The sequence below is a fragment of the Ranitomeya variabilis genome, chromosome 3 (assembly GCF_051348905.1).
Source record: "Ranitomeya variabilis isolate aRanVar5 chromosome 3, aRanVar5.hap1, whole genome shotgun sequence".
Lineage (NCBI taxonomy): Eukaryota > Metazoa > Chordata > Amphibia > Anura > Dendrobatidae > Ranitomeya > Ranitomeya variabilis.
In genome coordinates this window covers 61,174,300-61,200,016 of record NC_135234.1, presented here as the reverse complement: position 1 = coordinate 61,200,016, position 25,717 = coordinate 61,174,300, and the positions used below count along the sequence as shown (strand labels likewise).

The window sequence follows — 25,717 nt, the reverse complement described above, 5'->3', positions numbered from 1 at the left end:
TCCATTTGGTTCCTCTGCCCAAGTTGCCTTCTTCTTCCGAGTTGGTTCCTCTGTTTTTTCAAAATGTTGTTCGTTTGCATGGTATTCCTGAGAATATCATTTCTGACAGAGGGACCCAATTCGTGTCTAGATTTTGGCGGGCATTCTGTGCTAGGATGGGCATAGATTTATCTTTTTCGTCCGCTTTCCATCCTCAGACGAATGGCCAGACCGAGCGGACTAATCAGACCCTGGAGACATATCTGAGGTGTTTTGTGTCTGCTGACCAGGATGATTGGGTTGCTTTTTTGCCATTGGCAGAGTTCGCTCTCAATAATCGGGCCAGCTCTGCCACTTTGGTGTCCCCGTTTTTCTGTAATTCGGGGTATCATCCTCGATTTTCCTCTGGTCAGGTGGAATCTTCGGATTGTCCTGGAGTGGATGCTGTGGTGGAGAGATTGCATCAGATCTGGGGGCAGGTGGTGGACAATTTGGGGTTGTCCCAGGAGAAGACTCAGCTTTTTGCCAACCGCCACCGTCGTGTTGGTCCTCGGCTTTGTGTTGGGGATTTGGTGTGGTTGTCTTCTCGTTTTGTCCCTATCAGGGTCTCTTCTCCTAAGTTTAAGCCTCGGTTCATCGGCCCGTATAAGATATTGGAGATTCTTAACCCTGTTTCCTTCCGTTTGGACCTCCCTGCGTCCTTTTCTATTCATAACGTTTTTCATCGGTCATTATTGCGCAGGTATGAGGTACCGGTTGTGCCTTCCGTTGAGCCTCCTGCTCCGGTGTTGGTTGAGGGTGAGTTGGAGTACGTTGTGGAGAAAATCTTAGACTCTCGTGTTTCCAGACGGAGACTCCAGTATCTGGTCAAGTGGAAGGGATACGGCCAGGAGGATAATTCTTGGGTGAATGCATCTGATGTTCATGCCTCTGATTTGGTTCGTGCCTTTCATAGGGCCCATCCTGATCGCCCTGGTGGTTCTGGTGAGGGTTCGGTGCCCCCTCCTTGAGGGGGGGGTACTGTTGTGAATTTGGATTCTGGGCTCCCCCGGTGGCTACTGGTGGAATTGAACTGGTGTCTTCATCTTCTCTGTTCACCTGTTCCCATCAAGATGTGGGAGTCGCTATATAACCTTGCTGCTCTGTTAGTTGCTTGCCGGTCAACAATGTTATCAGAAGCCTCTCTGTGCTTGTTCCTGCTCCTAGACAACTACTAGATAAGTTGGACTCTTGTCCATGTTTGTTTTTGCATTTTTGTTCCAGTTCACAGCTGTAGTTTCGTTACTGTGTCTGGAAAGCTCTTGTGAACAGGAATTGCCACTCTGGTGTTATGAGTTAATGCCAGAGTTTTAAAGTAATTTCTGGATGGTGTTTTGATAGGGTTTTCAGCTGACCATGAAAGTGTCCTTTCTGTCTTCTGCTATGTAGTAAGTGGACCTCAAATTTGCTAAACCTATTTTCATACTACGTTTGTTATTTCATCTTAATTCACCGCCAATACATGTGGGGGGCCTCTGTCTCCTTTCGGGGTATTTCTCTAGAGGTGAGCTAGGACTAATATTTTCCTCTGCTAGCATTATTTAGTCCTCCGGCTGGTGCTGGGCATCTAGAATCAACGTAGGCATGCTACCCGGCCACTGCTAGTTGTGCGTTGTTTAGTTCATGGTCAGCTCAGTTCCCATCTTCCAAGAGCTAGTTCCTATATATGCTGATGCTATGTTCTCTTGCCATTGAGAACATGACAGCCATGCCTCTGTGTGGGCTGCCGTGCCTCTGTGCAGGCTGCCATGCCTCTGTGCGGGCTGCCGTGCCTCTGTACGGGCTGCCGTGCCTCTGTGCGTGTGTGCTGGGGCTCTCTGCATGTGTGCAGGCATCGTCCGATGGGACTACAAGTCCCATCAGATGATGCCTGCTACACTGACAGTGATTGACACATTAGCCAATGATGGGACAGTAGTAGTCCCATCATTCGGCTAATGTGTTGAATTGAAAAAAAAAAAATGCTTCATACATACTCCATACATACTTCATACATACTGCATACATACTCCATACATACTACATACATCATACATACATACTACATACTACATACATACTACATACTACATACATACATACTACATACATACTACATACATACACACTACATACATACATACATACATACAGCATACTACATACATACTCCATAAATACTACATACATACATACATACTACATACAACATACATAGATACTAGATACATACTACATACATACTATATACATACTACATACATACTATATACATACTACATACATACATACTACATACATACTACATACATACATACATACTACATACATACATACACACTACATACATACATATATACTACATACATACATACTACATACATACATACTATATACATAGTACATACATACACACAACATACTACATACATACTACATACATACTAAATACATACATACTACATACAACATGCATACTTACATACTACATACATACCACATACATGCTATATACATACTACATACATACACACTACATACATACATACAACATGCGGGCTGCCGTGCCTCTGTGCAGGCTGCCGTGCCTCTTTGTGGGCTGCCGTGCCTCTGTGCGTGTGTGCTGGGGCTCTCTGCATGTGTGCAGGCATCGTCCGATGGGACTTCAAGTCCCATCAGACGATGCCTGCTACACTGACAGTGATTGACACATTAGCCAATGATGGGAAAGTAGTAGTCCCATCATCCGGCTATTGTGTTGAATTAAAAAAAAATACTCCATACATACTCCATACATACTCCATACATACTCCATACATACATACATACTACATACAACATACATACATACTACAGTGTCGTGGGACTCTCGTGGATTTCTGTGGACAGGGAGTATATTGGTTGTTTGTTTTTTTCATATTTTTTCAGGCTGACACGCTTTGGGGATCAAAATGACAAGTAATGGTGAGTATGTAATCTTTGTTTAACCCCTTCATGACCCAGCCTATTTTGGCCTTAATGACCTTGCCGTTTTTTGCAATTCTGACCAGTGTCCCTTTATGAGGTAATAACTCAGGAACGCTTCAATGGATCCTTGCGGTTCTGAGATTGTTTTTTCGTGACATATTGGGCTTCATGTTAGTGGTAAATTTAGGTCGATAATTTCTGAGTTTATTTGTGAAAAAAACGGAAATTTGGCGAAAATTTTGAAAATTTTGCAATTTTCACATTTTGAATTTTTATTCTGTTAAACCAGAGAGTTATGTGACACAAAATAGTTAATGAATAACATTTCCCACATGTCTACTTTACATCAGCACAATTTTGGAAAGAAATTTTTTTTTTGCTAGGAAGTTATAAGGGTTAAAATTTGACCAGTGATTTCTTATTTTTACAACAAAATTTACAAAACCATTTTTTTTAGGGACCACCTCACATTTGAAGTCAGTTTGAGGGTTCTATATGGCTGAAAATACCCAAAAGTGACACCATTCTAAAAACTGCACCCCTCAAGGTGCTCAAAACCACATTCAAGAAGTGTATTAACCCTTCAGGTGTTTCACAGCAGCAGAAGCAACAAGGAGGGGAAAAATTAACATTTAACTTTTTAGTCACAAAAATGATCTTTTCGCAACAATTTTTTTATTTTCCCAAGGGTAAAAGGAGAAACTGGACCACGAATGTTGTTGTCCAATTTGTCCTGAGTACGCTGATGCCTCATATGTGGGGGTAAACCACTGTTTGGGCGCACGGCAGGGCTCGGAAGGGAAGGAGTGCCATTTGACTTTTTGAATGAAAAATTGGCTCCAATCTTTAGCGGACACCATGTCGCGTTTGGAGAGCCCCCGTGTGCCTAAACATTGGAGCTCCCCCACAAGTGACCCCATTTTGGAAACTAGACCCCCCAAGGAACTTATCTAGAAGCATAGTGAGCACTTTAAAGCCCCAGGTGCTTCACAAATTAATCCGTAAAAATGAAAAAGTACTTTTTTTTCACACAAATTTTCTTTTAGCCTCAATTTTTTCATTTTCACATGGGCAACAGAATAAAATGGATCCTAAAATTTGTTGGGCAATTTCTCCTGAGTACGACAATACCTCATATGTGGGGGTAAACTACTGTTTGGGCACATGGTAAGGCTCGGAAGGGAAGGAGCGCCATTTGACTTTTTGAATGAAAATTATCTCCATCGTTAGCGGACACCATGTCAGGTTTGGAGAGCCCCTGTGTGCCTAAACATTGGAGCTCCCCCACAAGTGACCCCATTTTGGAAACTAGACCCCCCAAGGAACTTATCTAGATGCATAGTGAGCACTTTAAACCCTCAGGTGCTTCACAAATTGATCCGTAAAAATGAAAAAGTACTTTTTTTTCACACAAAATTTGTTTTTGCCTCAATTTTTTCATTTTCACATGGGCAACAGGATAAAATGGATCCTAAAATGTGTTGGGCAATTTCTCCTGAGTACGCCGATACCTCATATGTGGGGGTAAACCACTGTTTGGGTGCACGGCAAGGCTTGGAAGGGAAGGCGCGCCATTTGACTTTTTCAATGGAAAATTAGCTCCAAACATTAGTGGACACCATGTTGCGTTCGGAGAGCCCCTGTGTGCCTAAACATTGGAGCTCCCCTACAATTGACCCCATTTTGGAAACTAGACCCCCCAAGGAACTTATCTAGATGCATAGTGAGCACTTATAACCCCCAGGTGCTTCACAGAAGTTTATAACGCAGAGCCATGAAAATAAAAAAATATTTTTCTTTCCTCAAAAATGATTTTTAGCCCGGAGTTTTTTATTTTCCCAAGGATAATAGGAAAAATTGGACCCCAAATATTGTTTTCCAGTTTGTCCTGAGTACGATGATACCTCATATGTGGGGGTAAACCACTGTTTGGGCGCACGGCAGGGCTCGGAAGGGAAGGCACGCCATTTGGCTTTTTGAATGGAAAATTAGCTTCAATCATTAGCGGACACCATGTCGCGTTTGGAGAGCCCCTGTGTGCCTAAACATTGGAGCTCCCGCACAAGTGACCCCATTTTGGAAACTAGACCTCCCAAGGAACTAATCTAGATGTGTGGTGAGCACTTTGAACCCTCAAGTGCTTCACAGAAGTTTATAACGCCGAGCCATGAAAATAAAAAATTATTTTTCTTTCCTCAAAAATGATTTTTTAACCCACAATTTTTTATTTTCCCAAGGGTAACAGGAGAAATTGGACCCCAAAAGTTGTTGTGCAGTTTCTCCTGAGTACGCTGATACCCCATATGTGGGGGTAAACCACTGTTTTGGCACACGTCGGGGAGCGGAAGGGAAGTAGTGACGTTTTGAAATGCAGACTTTAATGGAATGCTCTGCGGGCGTCACGTTGTGTTTGCAGAGCCCCTGATGTGCCTAAACAGTAGGAACTCCCCACAATTGACCCCACTTTGAAAACTAGACCCCCAAGGGAACTTATCTAGATGTGTGGTGAGCACTTTGAACCCCCAAGTGCTTCACAGAAGTTTATAACGCAGAGCCGTGAAAATAAAAAATGTGTTTTCTTTCCTCAAAAATATTTTTTTAGCCCAGAATTTTTTAATTTTCCCAAGGGTAACAGGAAAAATTTGACCCCTAAAGTTGTTGTCCAGTTTCTCCTGAGTACACTGATACCCCATATGTGGGGGTAAACCACTGTTTGGGCACATGGCGGGGCTCGGAAGGGAAGTAGTGACGATTTGGAATGCAGACTTTGATGGAATGGTCTGCGGGAATCATGTTACGTTTGCAGAGCCCCTGATGTGCCTAAACAGTAGAAACCCCCCACAAGTGACCCCATTTTGGAAACTAGACCCCCCAAGGAACTTATCTAGATGTGTGGTGAGCACGTTCAACCCCCAAGTGCTTCACAGAAGTTTACAACGCAGAGCCGTGAAAATAAAAAATAATTTTTCTTTCCTCAAAAAAGATGTTTTAGCAAGCAATTGTTTATTTTCACAAGGGTAACAGGAGAAATTGGACCCCAATATTTGTTGCCCAGTTTGTTGTGAGTACGCTGATACCTCATATGTGGGGGTAAACCACTGTTTGGGCGCACGTCAGGGCTCGGAAGGGAAGTAGTGACATTTGAAATGCAGACTTTGATGGAATGGTCTGCGGGCGTCACGTTGCATTTGCAGAGCCCCTGATGTGCCTAAACAGTAGAAAAAACCCACAAGTGACCCCATTTTGGAAACTAGACCCCAAAAGGATCTTATCTAGATGTGTGGTGAGCACTTTCAACCCCCAAGTGCTTCACATAAGTTTATAACGTAGAGCCGTGAAAATAAAAAATAATTGTTCTTTCCTCAAAATTATGTTTTAGCAAGTAATTTTTTATTTTTGCAAGGGTAACAGGAGAAATTGGACCCCAATAGTTGTTGCCCAGTTTGTCCTGAGTACGCTGGTATCCCATATGTGGGGGTAAACCACTGTTTGGGCGCACGTCGGGGCTTGGAAGGGAGGGCACACCATTTGACTTTTTGAACGCAAGATTGGCTGGAATCAATGGTGGCGCCATGTTGCGTTTGGAGACCCCTGATGTGCCTAAACAGTGGAAACCCCTCAATTCTAACTTCAACACTAACCCCAACACACCCCTAACCCTAATCCCAACTGTAGCCATAACCCTAATCACAACCCTAACCCCAACACACCCGTAACCCTAAATCCAACCCTAATCCTAACCCTAATCCCAACCCTACCCACAACTGTAACCCCAACACAACCCTAACCCTATCCTTAACCCTAACCACAAGCCTAATCTTAACCCTATTTCCAACCCTAGCCCTAATTCCAACCCTAAGGGTACCGTCTCACATAACGATTTACCAACGATCACGACCAGCGATACGACCTGGCTGTGATCGTTGGAAAGTCATTGTGTGGTCGCTGGGGAGCTGTCACACAGACTGCTCTCCAGCGACCAACGATGCCAAGGTCCCGGGTAACCAGGGTAAACATCGGGTTACTAAGCGCAGGGCCGCGCTTAGTAACCCGATGTTTACCGTGGTTACCAGCGTAAAAGTAAAAAAAAAAAAACGTACATACTCACATTTCGGTGTCCTTCAGGTCCCTTGCCGTCTGCTTCCCGCTCTGACTGAGTGCCGCCGTACAGTGAGAGCAGAACGCAGCGGTGACGTCACTGCTGTGCTGTGCTCTCACTTTCCGGCCGGCAGACAGTCAGAGCGGGAAGCAGACGGCAAGGGACCTGAAGGACACCGAAATGTGAGTATGTACGTTTTTTTTTTTTTTTTTTTACTTTTACGCTGGTAACCACGGTAAACATCGGGTTACTAAGCGCGGCCCTGCGCTTAGTAACCCGATGTTTACCCTGGTTACAAGTGAACGCATCGCTGGATCGCTGTCACACACAACGATCCAGCGATGACAGCGGGAGATCCAGCGACGAAAGAAAGTTCCAAACGATCTGCTACGACGTACGATTCTCAGCAGGGTCCCTGATCGCTGCTGCGTGTCAGACACAGCGATATCATATGGATATCGCTGGAACGTCACGGATCGTACCGTCGTAGCGACAAAAGTGCCACTGTGAGACGGTACCCTAACTCTAATTCCAACCCTAACCCTAAGGCTATGTGCCCACTTTGCGGATTCGTGTGAGATTTTTCCGCACCATTTTTGAAAAATCCGCAGGTAAAAGGCACTGCGTTTTACCTGCGGATTTACAGCAGATTTCCAGTGTTTTTTTGTGCGGATTTCACCTGCGGATTCCTATTGAGGAACAGGTGTAAAACGCTGCGGAATCCGCACAAAATTGACATGCTGCGGAAAATACATAGCGTTTCCGCACGGTATTTTCCGCACCATGGGCACAGCGGATTTGGTTTTCCATAGGTGTACATGGTACTGTAAACCTGATGGAAAACTGCTACGAATTCGCAGCGGCCAATCCGCTGCGGATCCGCGGCCAATCCGCTGCGGATCCGCGGCGGATCCGCGGCCGATCCGCGGCCGATCCGCGGCAATCCGCTGCGGATTCGCAGCCAAATCTGCACTGTGTGCATATGCCCTAACCCTACCCCTAACCCTACCCCTACCCCTAATTCTAACCCTAGTTCTAACTCTAACCCTAGCAGAAAAAAAAAAAAAAATATTTTATTTATTTTTATTATTCTCCCTATGGGGGTGATAAAGGGGGGGGGGGTCATTTACTTTTTTTTATTTTGATCACTGCGATAGGCTATATCGCAGTGATCAAAATAGATCTGGAACGAATCTGCCAGCCGGCAGACTCTGCGGGCGCAGTGCGCAGGCGCCCGCCATATTGGACAATGGCGGCGCCCATGGAGAAGCCGGACGGACACCGGGAGGCCAGGTAAGTATGTAGGGGGGGGTGATCGGATCACGGGGGGGGGACCGGAGCACAGGGAGGGGGCACCGGAGCACGGGGGGAGCGGACAGGAGGACGCAGGAGCGGACAGAACTAATTAGGGGGGCGGACCGCGCACCGGAGCACTGGGGGGGCGATCGGTGGGGTGGGGTGGGGGCAGATTAGGTTTTCCAGCCATGGCCGATGATATTGCAGCATCGGCCATGGCTGGATTGTAATATTTCACCGTTTTTTTGGGTGAAATATTACAAATCGCTCTGATTGGCAGTTTCACTTTCAACAGCCAATCAGAGCGATCGTAGCCACGAGGGGGTGAAGCCACCCCCCCTGGGCTGAAGCACCACTCCCCCTGTTCCTGGAGATCGGGTGAAATCGGAGTTAACCCCTTCACCCGATCTGCAGGAGCGCGATCCCTCCATGACGCATACGCTGCGTCATAGGTCGTTTTGGCACCGACTTTCATGACGCAGCGTATGCGTCAAAGGTCGCTAAGGGGTTAATGTACTGTATGTCTATATGTATGTAATGTATGAATGTACTGTATGTAGTATGTATGTAGTATGTATGTAGTATGTTTGTATGTAGTATGTATGTAGTATGTATGCAGTATGTATGTAGAATGTATGTATGTATGTAGTATGTATGTAGTATGTATGTATGTAGTATGTATGTAGTATGTATGCAGTATGTATGTCCACCCACGCACCGCCCACGCACCGCCCACCCTCTTCCCCCTCCGGAACAGCATATAGAAGGACATAAAGGGCCTATTTACAATCTGATATTTGTGTCCCATTGACTTGCATTGGTATCGGGTATCGGTATCGGGGATATCCGATATATTTTGGATATCAGCCGATGCAATCCGATACCGATACTTTTGAATATCGGAAGGTATTGCTCAACACTACAAATTGAAAATATTAAAAAAACCTAAAAGTCAGTAACCAAAAAAGAGCCCTGATAAAGGCAATACATTCTTTACAAGTCAGATTATAAAATCTTCTAAATTAATTTAATAATTTCTCATTCAAACAGAGAGAAGCTTATATTGGATAAAACCCTTTATTTTCTTTGCAATGGCTGTATAATGCCGAACCATCAGTTCATACGGAGGATTTAGAAAGACATTTATACTTTGGATCCAAAGATGGGTCTCTGTGGAAAAGCATTAAGCTGAGGAAGTTATTATCCTGAAATACTGTGCTTAAAATGGGTAGTTTTTGTCCTTAATGGCAAACTTGTAAAGATTTTTTGTAAAATTGTCCCAGTGGGGCTTAAAAAAGCCAGCTTTCAAATACTATGCACAAAACCAATTCATCAGCTGGATTAACTTTAATGTGTCTGGCATCCAGCATTAGTCCTATTAAGTGAAAGAACTTGGTATTCTAAAACAAGTGAAGTTCACGGGCAAAAAGTAAAAAAAAAAATCAATCTCTAAAATTGTATAACAGGTTAGGAACATAGGTGTGTTTGCAATAAACTATAGCAATTTCATCTGATTCAGCCGCTGACATTCAATGAATCTCATAAAGTGTTGAGTTTAAGCGTTATTCCGCAGCATTCTCGATGAATCTCTTTCATTTTTAGTGTCACTGAAACCCTCAGAGGGAAAAAAAGGGAGAGATCATTTAGGGAATAAGGTATAAATGGTGAAGTGCTCCCAATAAAACAACAAAAACTAATAGTCTGCAGTAGAAATGACAGGAACAAAGAAAAACACTAAGGTAGAAAAAAAGAAAAGCAGCTATAAAACTTTCCTTAATTTTAGAGTTTTATGAGCACCATGTCCTTAAGAATATATAGTTGAAAGGTTTAAGGCTACGTTCACATTTGCGGTGTGCGCCGCAGCGTCGCCGCCGCAACGCACAACGCAGACAAAAACGCAACACAACGCATGCACAACGCTGCGTTTTGCGCCGCATGCGTTCAACGCATGCGGCGCAAAACGCAGCGGTTTTTGTAAACGCAGTTGCGTTTCCAACAAAAAACGCAGCGTTTTGCGCCGCATGCGTTTTTTGTGCAGTGAGTCATTCTTCATCCCACCCACAAAAAAAAGTGTCTACACAATAGATAAGGGCCACCAATGGCTAGAAGAGGGTTGGTGTTTATGTAATTGTGTATATATACCATGGCAGACATGAATTCCTCCCATTTGCTGGTATTCATGATGGAGCGTCCCTTGGACAGTGTTATCATGGATATGGAGATGGATTTAGCCTTGGCTCATGCCTATGCTGTCGCCTGTGCTCATCAAAGAGAAAGAGAAAAACGGAGATGGATTCATCGCAGATTTTGGATACACCCTATCTTGGAAGTCCGGGAGAGCCGTGGAGCATACCATAGCTTGTTTGGCGAACTGAATGAGAACCTGGAGAAGTATTTCGAGTACACCAGGATGTCTCAGGAGAGCTTCCGGTATCTTCTGCGTCGGGTGGAAGGAGCCATCAGCAGGCAGGATACTCAGCTCCGGAGAGCTATATCCGCAGAGGAGCGGCTGCTGGTGACTCTACGGTACGTAGCTGTTTGAATGACTTGAGATATGTTCGGCTACGTTCACATCTTCCCTTTTTTTTTTTTTTTTTTTTCTTAATTTTTGTTGGGGGTGGTATGGTCAATGTACTTTTAGGCTGTGTTTCTACGGTCAGTAAGCTTGTTTGACGCTGCAGCGTCAAACAAGCAGCGTCCAGATGTTCCAGCATAGTGTAGGGGATTTTATGAAATCCCGTCTCCACTATGCGTGGAAACCCGCACGCGGAGGCCCTGCGACTCCGGACATGCTGCGCGTCTTTTCAGAACACAGCATGTCCGTACACCTTGCGGGGACGCAGCGTCCCCGCAAGGTATATCACAGGGCCCTATGGCGAGGGGTGCGATGATCCCGGATGTGTACTGTACACATCCGGCACCATTGCGTCCCAGGAAGGGGGCGGGGCTTATCGCCGACCGGCTTCGCCGCTGCAACGATAGCGCCGCGTCTCCGGACAGTGGAGACATACCCTTATAAATTGCAATGTACTAATGTAATTTCTTTATCTTCTTGGCAGTTTCCTGGCTACCGGAGAGACCTTGCGATCCCTTCAATTTCAGTTCCGGATTGGAGTCTCCACTCTCTCGGGAATTATTGCTGAGACCTGCCGCGCTTTGTGGGATAACCTCCGGGAAGAATTTTTACCCGTCCCTACAAGCGATATCTGGTTGGCCAACGCCGAGAAATTTGAGGAAGTGTGTTCGTTTCCAAACTGTATTGGCGCGGTGGATGGCAAGCACATTCGTATTACCAAGCCAGGGAAAAGTGGATCCCTTTTCTATAACTACAAAAAATATTTTTCCACTGTGCTGATGGCAATTGCCGGTGCGGACTGCCGTTTTCTGGCAGTCGACATTGGTGCTTTTGGCCGGTCAAATGACTCGCGCACATTCAAAGAGTCTGATATGGGCCAAAAATTATATGGCAACAATTTCAATTTCCCCCAGCCACGACCTCTTCCCCACACCGAAGGCCCTGCGATGCCATTTGTTGTGGTTGGGGATGAGGCATTCCAAATGTCTGCCAACCTATTGAAACCCTACTCAAGTCGGGGCTTGGACCACACGAAAAGGGTGTTCAATTACAGACTGTCCAGGGCCAGAAGGACTGTGGAGTGCGCCTTTGGCATCCTTGTCTCTAAATGGCGGATATTAGGATCCGCCATTAATCTGAAAACTGAGACAGTGGATGAGGTGGTGAAGGCGTGTGTGGTTCTCCACAATTTTATTCTGGCCAAAGAGAGACTGAACGTTGATCTGGATGAAACCATAGCCAACCCATTGCCCAATTTCCATGATCATCCTCTGAGGTCAAGCGTGGAAATTGCGCAGATGAGGGACCGTTTTGCGGCCTATTTTGTGTCAGATTTTGGCCGTCTGTCATGGCAAGATTCAATGGTGTAATAAACTGTTGGACTGTATTCTGGTGTGACTATGCTAAAAATAGTTCACCAATGTAAATGTGCCTTATCTAAAAAACTTGTAAACCTTTGTTTTTAAAATGTTGTGTTTTAATAAAAAAAATTTCTTACGTTTTCTACCATGCTTCCAAGACAAAATTTATACCATACCATATTTATTTGTTTGTCAGATCGCCGTGTATCGTTGTGTTTGACAGCAAAATCAACGATACCAGCGATGTTTTACACTGGTAACCAGGGTAAACAACGGGTTACCAAGCGCATGGTCGCGCTTAGTAACCCGATGTTTACCGTGGTTACCAGTGTTAATTGTAAACTAAAAACTAAAAATAAATATACTCATCTTCGCGTCCCCTGGCGTCCACTTCCTGCACTGAGTGAGCGCCGGCCGTAAAGTGAATGCACAGCACAGCGTTGCTGTGAGGGACGTCACTCAGTCAGTGCAGGGAAGCTGACGCCGGGGGATGCGATTGTGAATATTTTTTTTTTTTGCATTTTACACTGGTAACCAGGGTAAACATCGGAAGTGCGCCCTGCGCTTAGCAACCCGATGTTTAACATGGTTACCCGGGGACCTCGGCATCGTTGGTCGCTGGAGAGCGGTCACACAGACCGCTCTCCAGCTCCCAAATAGCGATGCTGCAGTGAATTGCATCGTTGTCTGTTTTGCTGCAGCATTGTTAAGTGTGAAGGTACCTTTACAGTATGTGTCCACGTTCAGGATTGCATCCTGAATTGCTCAGGTTTTTTCATCAATATTTGTAAGCCAAAACCAGGAGTGGAACAATTAGGAAAAGTAGAATAGAAACATATGCTCCACTGCTGTATTTATTACCCACGCCTGGTTTTGGCTACAAATATTGAATTAAAATCCGGACCAAATCCGGATGCAATCCTGAGCGTGGACACATACCCTTTTTCTTTGAAAACAACTCATACACTTTAGTGTTTGAAAACACCTCATACAGCAATGAAAGACACCCAAAGAAACGGTCAAATTAAAAAATCCAAAAATACTGTCTGACATTGCATATATGAGGTGTTTGAAGCACAAATAAACGACGCACGGAGTGAATTACCGAGCAGTGTACTTGAAAAGAAGACCAAATATTGTATACAAAAAATTAAATTTTTATTGAGGGGAAACAGAAAAAAAAGGGAAAAGAAAATTATGGGGTTTCAACAGCCGAGGGGGGATCAACATCCGCTACCACCGGTGACCGGTAGCTTCTCGTTCTGGACCTGGGAGTGGGAGTGGTAGAGGAGGAGGAGGAGCCGCCATACTCGAGGAGGCTTGATGGCAGGTCCAAACCCCCCGCAGGGTACACTAGGGAGACCGCCTCGTCACTAGAGGAGGGAGGAGGCAACACAAGCCGCCTTCGTTTTTGGCTTGGTTGGCCCTGGCTGCTCCTGCTGTGGCTAGAGCCACGACGAGATGGTGTGTGTCCTGGAGCAGCCAGAACCTGTGCCTCTGTGTGTTTGTCTGTGTGCCTCCTCTTTTTTTTCCTTTTCCTTCCTTCGGCGGCATCTCCCCCAGAAGCACTCCTACGGGAGGATGAGGGCCTGGCAGGAGCAGGAGTGGGCCGCACACTGGTATGGTGCCTGTGGTGGCGTCGCCCGGCACTTGGACCAGGGTGGGGGGGCTGGAGTGACTCTGCAGCAGTAGTCGGAGTCACGCTAGCCAGCGACGGCACTACGGGCAGTGTCGCTGACTGCGCGACCCGAGACTGCTGCAGAGCCCTCACGTAAGAATTGTTGCAGTCCTGCATCACCGAAATCTGGAGTTCCGGCGTAAGGTTTTCCACCATGCCTTTAGCAAGTGTGCTGAAGAAATGTTTTGCCGGATTTGAGAGCTCGGCTTCCAGGATTTCAAGGCGCCGTCCCATACTGGACATTTCATCTCTCAACGCCTTGAAACCGTTCTGGAACACCGTGCCCAAGTGCAAAAATTCAGGCATGACTGACCTGTCCGAGGCCCGCTGGCGCTGTCGGGAATACCCGAACGAAGGTGCGCCAGAGGCCTCGGGCAGGGGAAAACCTGACGTACCGGCAGCCGGTTCTCCAGATGATGGTGGTGCAGGCCTGCTGTCGCTGTGGGATGGCTGTGACGGCTCAGATGGCGATCCATGAAGTTCCGCTTCACAGGGGGGAGCTCGCTGGAGGGTGCTGCTGTGTGTCCTGTGAAAAGATAATGAAAAAATTAGTCTTCAATTCATAACCTATCACATACGCCAACTCCTGTCAAAAAAATTACATGACACATCAAAACATTACAATCCCCTGTCTCTCAGTCTGTGTGGCCTATAATAAATTGCTGATTGTTATCGCCAGCTGACCATTAGGGCTCACGATAACAATCATGGACATACCGACGGCAGAAAATGACTGTACATTCCCTCTGCAAAAGGCAATGCATACCCCTGTCATATTTTTAAAAAATTATTGTGTGAAAAACTAATTTCAAGATGCTGGCTATGTTGCAAAAATAATATAAAATTTAAGGTCTATAAAAGAATTTAAAAAAAATAAAAACCAGACTTTGCTGATCTGATCGCAGGAATGTCCATGACGTTAGGATCATGTGATCGAGACGTCATCATTATTCCTGCGATCAGAACTACACTGACTCAGAACGGAACCTGTCAGGAACTACAAGGACTCTTGCTTAACCTAAAATAATTACCGTGGATGGCCAATATGCTACGCTGACTACATTGATGGCCAATACACTATGTGCCTGGGAAATGTACTATGTGGATACGTGGCTAGAACGTGTACTATGTGGCTGCGATATAGTGGCCTGTAAATATACTATGTGTGTGGATGCACAATGTACGTGGCTGGTCAATGTACTATGTGGCTGTGCAATATGTTATGTGTCTGGGCAATGTACAATGTGCAATATGGTATGTGGACAAAATACTTACTGTCGGCGGCCAAGGACCGGTCTTAAGAACTGTAATTGGCGGTTGTATTTATATGGAACCGACTTGGCCGCAGCAGCACCACTCCTCGATTGCTCCTCCTCTGCACGGAGCCCCTTATTGAAACGGTCCTTTATGGATCGCCATCTGGTCCTCAACTTTTTCACTGTGAATGCAAAGAAAAAAAAAGGTTACATATGTCGCATTTTAAAAGGATAAAAACAACCGTGTGTGATGCAAAGTTTAGGCGTTGATAGCATCACACACGGTTGTGTTTATCCTGGCAAGATGGGTCATAGCAGCGTCTCAGCAATACTCACTAAAGGTGCCTTTGTCCTTCGCTGAGGCACTGTCAAAGCCATCCCACAGCGACTTTGCCACCTCTGCCCACAAACGCCTCGACACCACCTGGTCCATGTGCCGAGGGTCACGGCTGTCCCACAACGGGCCACGCTCCTGGATGCTGGAGATCAGGAGCTCCACATCAATACACTCCCTGTGGTCCCGTTGTGAAACCTAGAAAAAATAGAAAACAAAAAGGTTACAAATAGGCAAATATAAACAACCATCATCAGCACGTGGCATGATTTGTACCTTTGCCCTATCCTTTGCCATTTGATGTATCTATATTGATGGTTTCTACACCTGTATTTTTGAATGTTTTTGTGCAGGGAGTTCAACTGTATGTTACCTTCCCCCAAATACTTGCTGCCCTGAAAAGCTATATGTAATTAAGCTTAGTAAACAGCCCTAGTGAAACCAGGTTGCTCCTAATGTTCCTCCCAGCAGGATGCTACTCCAAAAAAAAGATAAAAAAAAAAAAACAAATACTCACTTGCCGGCCTGACGACCCATCTTGGCACCGATCTCCCTGCTCCCGCTGTGTGCCTTCCCCCTCACTTGAAGAAGCCTGTAAAAAAATGTATACAAAAATTAGTGACAATGCTACAAATGGCAGCGAATAGTAAGCAACTGGACATAATTACTCACCGCACTCCCCCTCGCCGATTGCCTATGTTCAGACTCTGACTCACTCGTCATTCTTGCAAGTTTGCTCTGCAATGAAAAAATGAGCAAAAAATCACATCCAAATCTAACACATACAATAAAATCGGCATAAAAAATTAAAACAACCACAATTGACTGTTGACTGATAGGACAATGCAAACTGAAAAAGCGACACCACAACGCCATACATTGCAAGAGAATACAATAGAAGAAACTACAAGAATAGACCCCAAAAAATTTTACCAAAAAAAGACACCAATGTCCAAATTTTTAAATATAAAAAAACTGTACAGGGAAAAAAAAGGCACAATGAAATAGCAAACTGCACGCAATACTTTACAATAGCAACAAGACATGATCCAAAACAACACCATCTGGTGACATCTACCACAGAAATACATCTGGAGAAGGCGATAAATACCATTCTAGATAATAAGCAATAAACATTACAGGACAACCGCTGTTACAATATACAGCAACCAAAAGAAAAACCATAGTCAAATAGAAAAGAAAACACAAGAAATTTTAAAAAAAGGGCCCAAAAAAAAAAAAAAAAAAAAATAACTACACACTTGGCTATGGAAACATTCAATACAGGAGATATATATATGGAAGCCATACAGAAAACGACGTAACCATAATACAATTAAACATATAATGGCATATAGCAGCACGGAACAATACAATACAAATGAAACATCATAAATGTAGCCCCCCACCAGCAAGAAAAGACACTCAAGGAAAGAAAAAAAAATGCCAACAGCATAATAAAACACAGCAAGACATGAGCCTAGAAAACGCCATACGGTTACACCAACAATAGAAGCCAGAAAAAGACATGCACCACAAATTTTACAATAAAAAATCTTACAAAAAAAAGGCATTGAACATCCGCATGACACAAGAACAACCAAAAATAAATCCAAAACCAATCCAAACCCAGCAAGGCCGCACACAAGAAACGCCAGCATATATCAGAAACACATTAAAAAAAAATGTTAGTATTCAATAACAACCTACAGTGCCATAACCGTACAATATCACAGAGCAAACATTGCACAAATTAAATCAAAAACAAGAAATAAAACACAGAAAAAAAATTATGCAAAGAGAAATATATACTTACAGGTTTGGAAAGCAGGTTGCTCCTCTCAGTGTCTTCTCTGTGTGTTGTGTGAATAGCCTTGTGAAAGACAATGGCAAACCCCCCCCCCTTTTTTTATATATATAGTGCTTTTTTTAAGTGTCTAGACAAAGTCTAGACAATGTTTTGCATTTTTGAAAGAAAAACGCATGCGTCGTACAACGCATCACGACGCAAGTACTTGCGTCGTCTGCGTTGTCAATGCAAGTCAATGGGAAAAAAGGCGCATTGACGACGCAAACACGACGCAAACACGACGCATGCGTTTTTAAAAAAGTCTGCGCCGCCAAAAAAATGCAACATGTTGCGTTGGCCGCGCCCTGGCAGGTGCGCCCTAACGCCGCATGCGGCGTACGACGCACCACAACGCATGACAACGCATGTACATGCGGCGCCATGCGGCCCCAATGTTAAAGATAGGGCCTCACGACGCATGCGGTGCGTTGCGGCGGCGACGCTGCGGCGCACACCGCAAATGTGAACGTAGCCTAAGCTGGCTGTAGCCAAAATACTATCTCCTGAGAATAATAGGAAACAGAAATTCAATAAAAGAGCTGTGGCTTAAGAGATAAAGCACAGGTTTTAAAAGTAAAATCGTTTATATAGAGTCTAGTCTGCAGGCATCATGTTATAGAGCAGGAAACCTGAGTAGATAGATACTTTCCTCAACTCTGAAATTGTAACACCAAGACTAATAATAATAATTTTACTTCTATAGCACCAACATATTCCGCAACACTTTACTATATAGAGGGGACTTGTACAGACAATAAAATACATTGCAGCATAACAATAATCACATAAAGCAACATATACTGTACCAAGAGGAGTGAGGGCCCTTCTTGCAAGCTTACAATCTATGAGGAAATAGGGGAGACATGAAAGGTGGATGGTAACAATTGCTTTCATTGTTCAGATAAGCCGAAATGTAATAAGTTGGGTGTTCATGTAATGCTGCATGAAATGGTTACCAACCAGAATGTGTAAAAGTACAGACACAGAGGGCATTTAAATGAATGCATAAAGCATGTGAGAACATAATACAAAAGTCCTGGTCATGAGGAAGATTTTGAATGGGCAACACAGGGATGACAGATAGCAAAACAGAGGGCATGGGTAGGGTGGTAGACTGAGACAAGGGAGGAGATGTAGGATGGTGCTGAACCATGGAGTGCTTTGTCAGTGAAAGTGATAAGTTTATATTTAACTCTAGAGTGGATGGTAGTGTTGAGCGACACCTTCTGATATCCAAAAGTATCGGTATCAGATTGGATCGGCCGATATCCAAAAAATATTGAATATTGCCGATACCCGATACCGATGCAAGTCAATGGGACACAAATATTGGAATGTAAATGAGCCCTTTCTGTCCTTCCACATCCTGTTCCGGAGGGGGGAACAGTGTGGGCAGTGCATGGGCGGACACTGTGCGTGTCTGTGTGTGCAGACGGAGTCTGTGTGGGCCTCTCGGGGGTCTGTGCAGGCTGCCGGGGGTCTGTGCATGCCTGCCGGGGCTCTGTGCAGCCTTCCGGGGCTCTGTGCGGGCTGCTGGGGCTCTGTGCGTGCCAGCTGGGGCTCTGAGCATGCCTGCCGGGACTCTGTGCGGGCTGCCGGGGCTCTGTGCGGGCTTGCCGGGGCTCTGTGCGGGCCTTCCGGGGCTCTGTGCGGGCCTGCCGGGGCTCTGTGCTGCCTGCCGGGGCTCTGTGTGGGCTGATGGGGGTCTGTGCGTGCCTGCCGTGGCTCTGTGCGGACTGCCGGGGGTCTGTGCATGCCTGCCGGGGCTCTGTGCGGGCTGCCGGGGGTCTGTGCAGGCTGCCGGGGGTTTGTGCGTGTGTGCAGGCATCATTCGATGGGACTACAAGTCCCATCAGACGATGCCTGCTACAGTGACAGTGATTGACACATTAGCCAATGATGGGACAGTAGTAGTCCCATCATCTGGCTAATGTGTTGAATGTAAAAAAAAACATACATACTACATACATACTACATAAATACAACATACATACTACATACATACTACATACATACGTACTACATACATACTACATACTGCATACATACTACATACATACTACATACATACAGTGGGGCAAAAAAGTATTTAGTCAGTCAGCAATAGTGCAAGTTCCACCACTTAAAAAGATGAGAGGCGTCTGTAATTTACATCATAGGTAGACCTCAACTATGGGAGACAAACTGAGAAAAAAAATACAGAAAATCACATTGTCTGTTTTTTTATCATTTTATTTGCATATTCTGGTGGAAAATAAGTATTTGGTCAGAAACAAACAATCAAGATTTCTGGCTCTCACAGACCTGTAACTTCTTCTTTAAGAGTCTCCTCTTTCCTCCACTCATTACCTGTAGTAATGGCACCTGTTTAAACTTGTTATCAGTATAAAAAGACACCTGTGCACACCCTCAAACAGTCTGACTCCAAACTCCACTGTGGTGAAAACCAAAGAGCTGTCAAAGGACACCAGAAACAAAATTGTAGCCCTGCACCAGGCTGGAAAGACTGAATCTGCAATAGCCAACCAGCTTGGAGTGAAGAAATCAACAGTGGGAGCAATAATTAGAAAATGGAAGACATTCAAGACCACTGATAATCTCCCTTGATCTGGGGCTCCACGCAAAATCCCACCCCGTGGGGTCAGAATGATCACAAGAACGGTGAGCAAAAATCCCAGAACCACGCGGGGGGACCTAGTGAATGAACTGCAGATAGCTGGGACCAATGTAACAAGGCCTTCCATAAGTAACACACTACGCCACCATGGACTCAGATCCTGCAGTGCCAGACGTGTCCCACTGCTTAAGCCAGTACATGTCCGGGCCCGTCTGAAGTTTGCTAGAGAGCATTTGGATGATCCAGAGGAGTTTTGGGAGAATGTCCTATGGTCTGATGAAACCAAACTGGAACTGTTTGGTAGAAACACAACTTGACGTGTTTGGAGGAAAAAGAATACTGAGTTGCATCCATCAAACACCATACCTACTGTAAAGCATGGTGATGTAAACATCATGCTTTGGGGCTGTTTCTCTGCAAAGGGGCCAGGATGACTGATCCGGGTACATGAAAGAATGAATGGGGCCATGTATTGTGAGATTTTGAGTGCAAACCTCCTTCCATCAGCAAGGGCATTGAAGATGAAACGTGGCTGGGTCTTTCAACATGACAATGATCCAAAGCACACCGCCAGGGCAACGAAGGAGTGGCTTTGTAAGAAGCATTTCAAGGTCCTGGAGTGGCCTAGCCAGTCTCCAGATCTCAACCCTATAGAAAACCTTTGGAGGGAGTTGAAAGTCCGTGTTGCCAAGCGAAAAGCCAAAAACATCACTGCTCTAGAGGAGATCTGCATGAAGGAATGGGCCAACATACCAACAACAGTGTGTGGCAACCTTGTGAAGACTTACAGAAAACGTTTGACCTCTGTCATTGCCAACAAAGGATGTATTACAAAGTATTGAGATGAAATTTTGTTTCTGACCAAATACTTATTTTCCACCAGAATATGCAAATAAAATGATAAAAAAAGACAATGTGATTTTCTGTATTTTTTTTTCTCAGTTTGTCTCCCATAGTTGAGGCCTACCTATGATGTAAATTACAGACGCCTCTCATCTTTTTAAGTGGTGGAACTTGCACTATTGCTGACTGACTAAATACTTTTTTGCCCCACTGTACATACATACTACATACATACTACATACATACATACATACTACATACATTACATACATACTACATACATACATACATACATACATACTACATACATTACATACATACTAAATACAGTTATATGAAAATGTTTGGGCACCCCTATTAATCTTAAGCTTAATGTTTTACAAAAATTGTTTTTTTTGCAACAGCTGTTTCAGTTTCATATATCTAATAACTGTTGGACACAGTAATGTTTCTGCCTTGAAATGAGGTTTATTGTACTAACAGAAAATGTGCAATCTGCATTCAAACAAAATTTCACAGGTGCATAAGTATGGGCATCCTTATCATTTTCTTGTTTTAAATACTCTTACCTACTTTTTACTGACTTACTGAAGCACTTTTTTGGTTTTGTAGCCTCATTGACCTTTGAACTTCATAGCCAGGTGTATGCAATCATGAGAAAAGCTACTTAAAGTGGCCACTTGCAAGTTGTTCTCCTGTTTGAATCTCCTCTGAAGAGTGGCATCATGGGCTCCTCAAAACAACTGTCAAATGATCTGAAAACAAAGATTATTCAACATAGTTGTTCAGGGGAAGGATACAAAAAGCTGTCTAAGAGATTTAACCTGTCAATTTCCACTGTGAGGAACATAGTAAGGAAATGGAAGAACACATGTACAGTTCTTGTTAAGGCCAGAAGTGGCAGACCAAGAAAAACATCAGAAAGGCAGAGAAGAATGGTGAGATCAGTCAAGGACAATCCTCAGACCACCTCCAGAGAGCTGCAGCATCAACTTGGTGCAGATGGTGTCACTGTGCATCGGTCAACTATGCAATGCACTTTGCACAAGGAGAAGCTGTATGGGAGAGTGATGCGAAAGAAGCCGTTTCTGCAAGCACACCACAAACAGAGCCGGCTGAGGTATGCAAAATCACATTTGGAGAAGCCAATTTCTTTTTGGAAGAAGGTCCTGTGGACTGATGAAACCAAGATTGAGTTGTTTGGTCATACAAAAAGGCATTATGCATGGCGGCAAAAAAACACAGCATTCCAAGAAAAACACTTGCTGCCCACAGTAAAATTTGGTGGAGGTTCCATCATGCTTTGGGGCTGTGTGGCCAATGTTGGCACCGGGAATCTTGTTAAATTTGAGGGCGCATGGATTCCTCTCAGTATCAGCAGATTCTTGACAATAATGTTCATGAATCAGTGACAAAGTTGAAGTTACGCAGGGGATGGATCTTTCAGCAAGACAATGATCCAAAACACTGCTCCAAATCTACTCAGGCATTCATGCAGAGGAACAATTACACTGTTCTGGAATGGCCATCTCAGTCCCCAGACCTGAATATTATTGAACATCTGTGGGATCATTTGAAGAGGGCTGTCCATGCTCGGCGACCATCAAACTTAACTGAACTGGAATTGTTTTGTAAAGAGGAATGGTCAAAAATACCTTCATCCAGGATCCAGGAACTCATTAAAAGCTACAGGAAGCGAATAGAGGTTGTTATTTTTGCAAAAGGAGGATCTTCTAAATATTAATGTCACTTTTCTGGTGAGGTGCCCATACTTATGCACCTGTCAAATTTTGTTTGAATGCAGATTGCACATTTTCTGCTAGTACAATAAACCTCATTTCAAGGCAGAAACATTACTGCGTCCAACAGTTATTAGATATATGAAACTTTAATAGCTGTTGCAAAAAAAACAATTTTTATAAAACATTAGGCTTAAGATTAATAGGGGTGCCCAAACTTTTTCATATAACTGTACATACTACATACTACATACATACCACATACATACATGCATACTACATACAGTACATTCATACATTACATACAATACATACATACAGACATACAGCACATTATACATAGATTACGTACTCACCATTACTTGTCATTTTGATCCCCGAAGCCAGTGTCATCTGTAAAAAAGATTAAAATAACAACCAATATACTCCCTGTCTGCAGAAATCCACGAGTGTCCCACGACGATCTCCCATGGAGAATGGCAGCATCAGCTGATGTGACCGCTCTCCAGGGCTTCAGTAACATAATGATGGGAAGAAGGTATCCTTCCGCACTGTATTCCTCCGCCGCTGCAAAAAAATAGTCCCTAGTCTCACTTTTGGCATTGCTGTATGAGAAATTTTCCCATGCAGCAATTGCCATAAAGTGAGACTTTGAACTATAGTAACCTCAGTGATGCACTGCAGGAGCCATTGTCTCCTGTCAGTGTGTCACTGAGGGTCCTATAGAGCAGTGACATCACCCGATGTCACTGTTCTATAGGGGAGATTGTCGTGGGACCCTCATTATTAATTGGACTATGGCAGACAGGTAGTATAAGGTTTCTTATTTTACATTTTTGCAGGCGCTGAAGTATGGTAAGTATGGTCAAATGAAGAATATTAAAATACTTTTTTCCTAATGTGTGTGTGTTTTATTAACCCTTTCTTACTATTGGATTAATAATGGATAGGCGTCTTATTGTCGCCTCTCTGTTATTAACCCGGCTTAATGTCACCTTACAATAGCAAGGTGACATTAACCCCTTATTACCCCATATCCCACTGCTACATGGGAGTGGGAAGAGAGGGGCTAAGTGCCGGAATTGGCGCATCTTACAGATGCGCCATTTCTGGGGCGGCTGCGGACTGGTATTTGTAGCCGGGGGGGCAATATCCATGGCCCCTCTCTAGGCTATGAATATCAGCCTGCAGCTGTCTGCACAGCCTTTCTGGCTATAAAATATAGGGGACCCCACGTCATTTTTTTTGGGTCCCCCTATTTTAATAGCCAGTAAAGGCTACACAGACAGCTGCGGGCTGATATTCATAGCAGGCTACAAATATTGGACCCCGGCCATCGGCTTTCCCCAACTGGCGCAGAAAATTGCGCAGGAGCCCATGATGCTTTTTTCCATTTTTTTTAATTCAACGCTCATTAAGGCCTCTTTCACACTTGCGTCGGTACGGGTCCATCGCTAGCGTCGGACCGATGTACCGATGCATGTTGGGAAATTTGTGCATGACGTGGGCAGCGAATGCAGTTTTTCAACGCATCTGCTGCATATTCTGAAGTCCGGTGAGGAGGGGGCGGAGTTTTGGCTGCGCATGCACGGTAGAAAATGGTGGACGAGACGGACAAAAAAGCGTTCACTTGAACGTTTTTTTGTGTCGAAAGGTCCGCCAAAACACGACGGATCCGTTGCATGACGGATGCGAAGTGTGGCCATCCGTCGCGATCTGTCACTAATGCAAGTCTATAGGTAAAAAACGCATACTGCGAGCACATTTGCAGGATCCGTTTTTTCCGCTGGATCCGTTTTTTCTCATAGAGTTGTATTAGCGCCGGATTGCACCTAATGGCTACACGTTTCATCTGTTTTTTGCCAGATCCGTCAAAAAAGCTGTTTCCGCCAGACGGAAAACACATACAGAGGAACGGTTTTTCTGTCCGGCGAAAAAACGCACAGCGACGAATCAGGCAAAAAAAGGATGAAACTGAGATGTGAAATGATGAATCTGGCCTCCGAATCCATTTTTTCATGCATGTTTCCATTCAAATCATGCACATTTTCCGTTTATTTATTTATTTGTCGCCGTCTGTGCCAACTCGGCACAGACGGCGACAACCGTGGCACACGCTGCAAACACGTTTCCTGCAGCGGTGCTCCAGGTGCGCCGAACGTCTGTGGAGAAAATCTAATCTGCCCGAAGATTTCATCCATTATAAGTTCATGTTAAAAACATACAACTCTGCCCTTCACCTCTCCAAACAAACCTATTTCAACACCCTCATCACCTCGCTGTCCAATAACCCTAAACGTCTCTTTGACACTTTCCGGTCCCTACTCAACCCAAGAGAGCAGGCCCCAACCACAGATCTCCGCGCTGACGATCTGGCCAATTACTTCAAAGAAAAAATTGACCACATTCGACAGGAAATCATTTCCCAATCTCTGAATACCAAGCACTGTCCTCCCTCCCCCACTGCATCTAGTTCGCTCTCTGACTTTGAACCAGTTACAGAAGAAGAAGTAAGCAGGCTCCTTGCATCTTCTCGCCCGACCACTTGCACCAGCGACCCCATTCCGTCGCATCTCCTCCAGTCCCTTTCCCCGGCTGTCACCTCTCACCTAACAAAAATATTCAACCTTTCCCTCACTTCCGGTATTTTTCCCTCCTCATTTAAGCATGCCATCATACATCCACTACTTAAAAAGCCCTCCCTCGATCAAAATTGTGCCGCTAATTATAGACCTGTCTCTAATCTTCCCTTCATCTCTAAACTCTTGGAACGCCTGGTCCACTCCCGTCTTACCCGCTATCTCTCAGATAATTCTCTTCTCGACCCTCTTCAATCTGGTTTCCGCTCTTTACATTCTACTGAATCTGCCCTCACTAAAGTCTCTAATGACCTACTAACAGCTAAATCTAATGGTCACTATTCCATGCTAATTCTCTTGGATCTCTCCGCAGCATTCGACACTGTGGATCATCAGCTCCTCCTCACTATGCTCCGCTCCATCGGCCTCAAGGACACCGTTCTCTCTTGGTTCTCCTCCTATCTCTCTGGCCGATCCTTCACTGTTTGTTTTGCTGGTTCCTCCTCCTCTCACCTTCCCCTTACTGT

The 25,717-nt window shown here is 44.6% G+C and overlaps 2 protein-coding genes across 3 annotated transcripts in view; both read right to left on the bottom strand.

The window, feature by feature from the left end:
* The window catches only part of CADM2 (cell adhesion molecule 2), a 784,471-nt gene that overhangs the window by 418,374 nt on the left and 340,380 nt on the right, over positions 1-25,717 (bottom strand). The gene's annotated exons all lie outside the window — the stretch shown is intronic.
* On the bottom strand, positions 13,281-17,807 carry LOC143815146 (uncharacterized). The gene is made up of 5 exons (XM_077294075.1): positions 16,236-17,807; positions 16,081-16,155; positions 15,566-15,761; positions 15,249-15,411; positions 13,281-14,499 (listed from the first exon to the last, which is right to left on the bottom strand). The coding sequence occupies exons 1-5, from the start codon at positions 16,437-16,439 to the stop codon at positions 13,491-13,493; spliced, it is 1,647 nt and encodes a 548-aa protein (XP_077150190.1). The 5' UTR covers positions 16,440-17,807; the 3' UTR covers positions 13,281-13,490.

What these genes read in the sequence shown, in the direction of transcription:
- LOC143815146 (XM_077294075.1), bottom strand. Translation starts at nt 16,439, where the DNA reads ATGGCGTTGTGGTGTCGCTTTTTCAGTTTGCATTGTCCTATCAGTCAA. An exon ending in GAAGGACAAAGGCACCTTTA is followed by an intron (nt 15,412 to 15,565) that starts GTGAGTATTGCT and finishes TTGCATTCACAG; the next exon opens with TGAAAAAGTTGAGGACCAGA. An exon ending in CCGGTCCTTGGCCGCCGACA is followed by an intron (nt 14,500 to 15,248) that starts GTAAGTATTTTG and finishes ATCTTTTCACAG; the next exon opens with GACACACAGCAGCACCCTCC.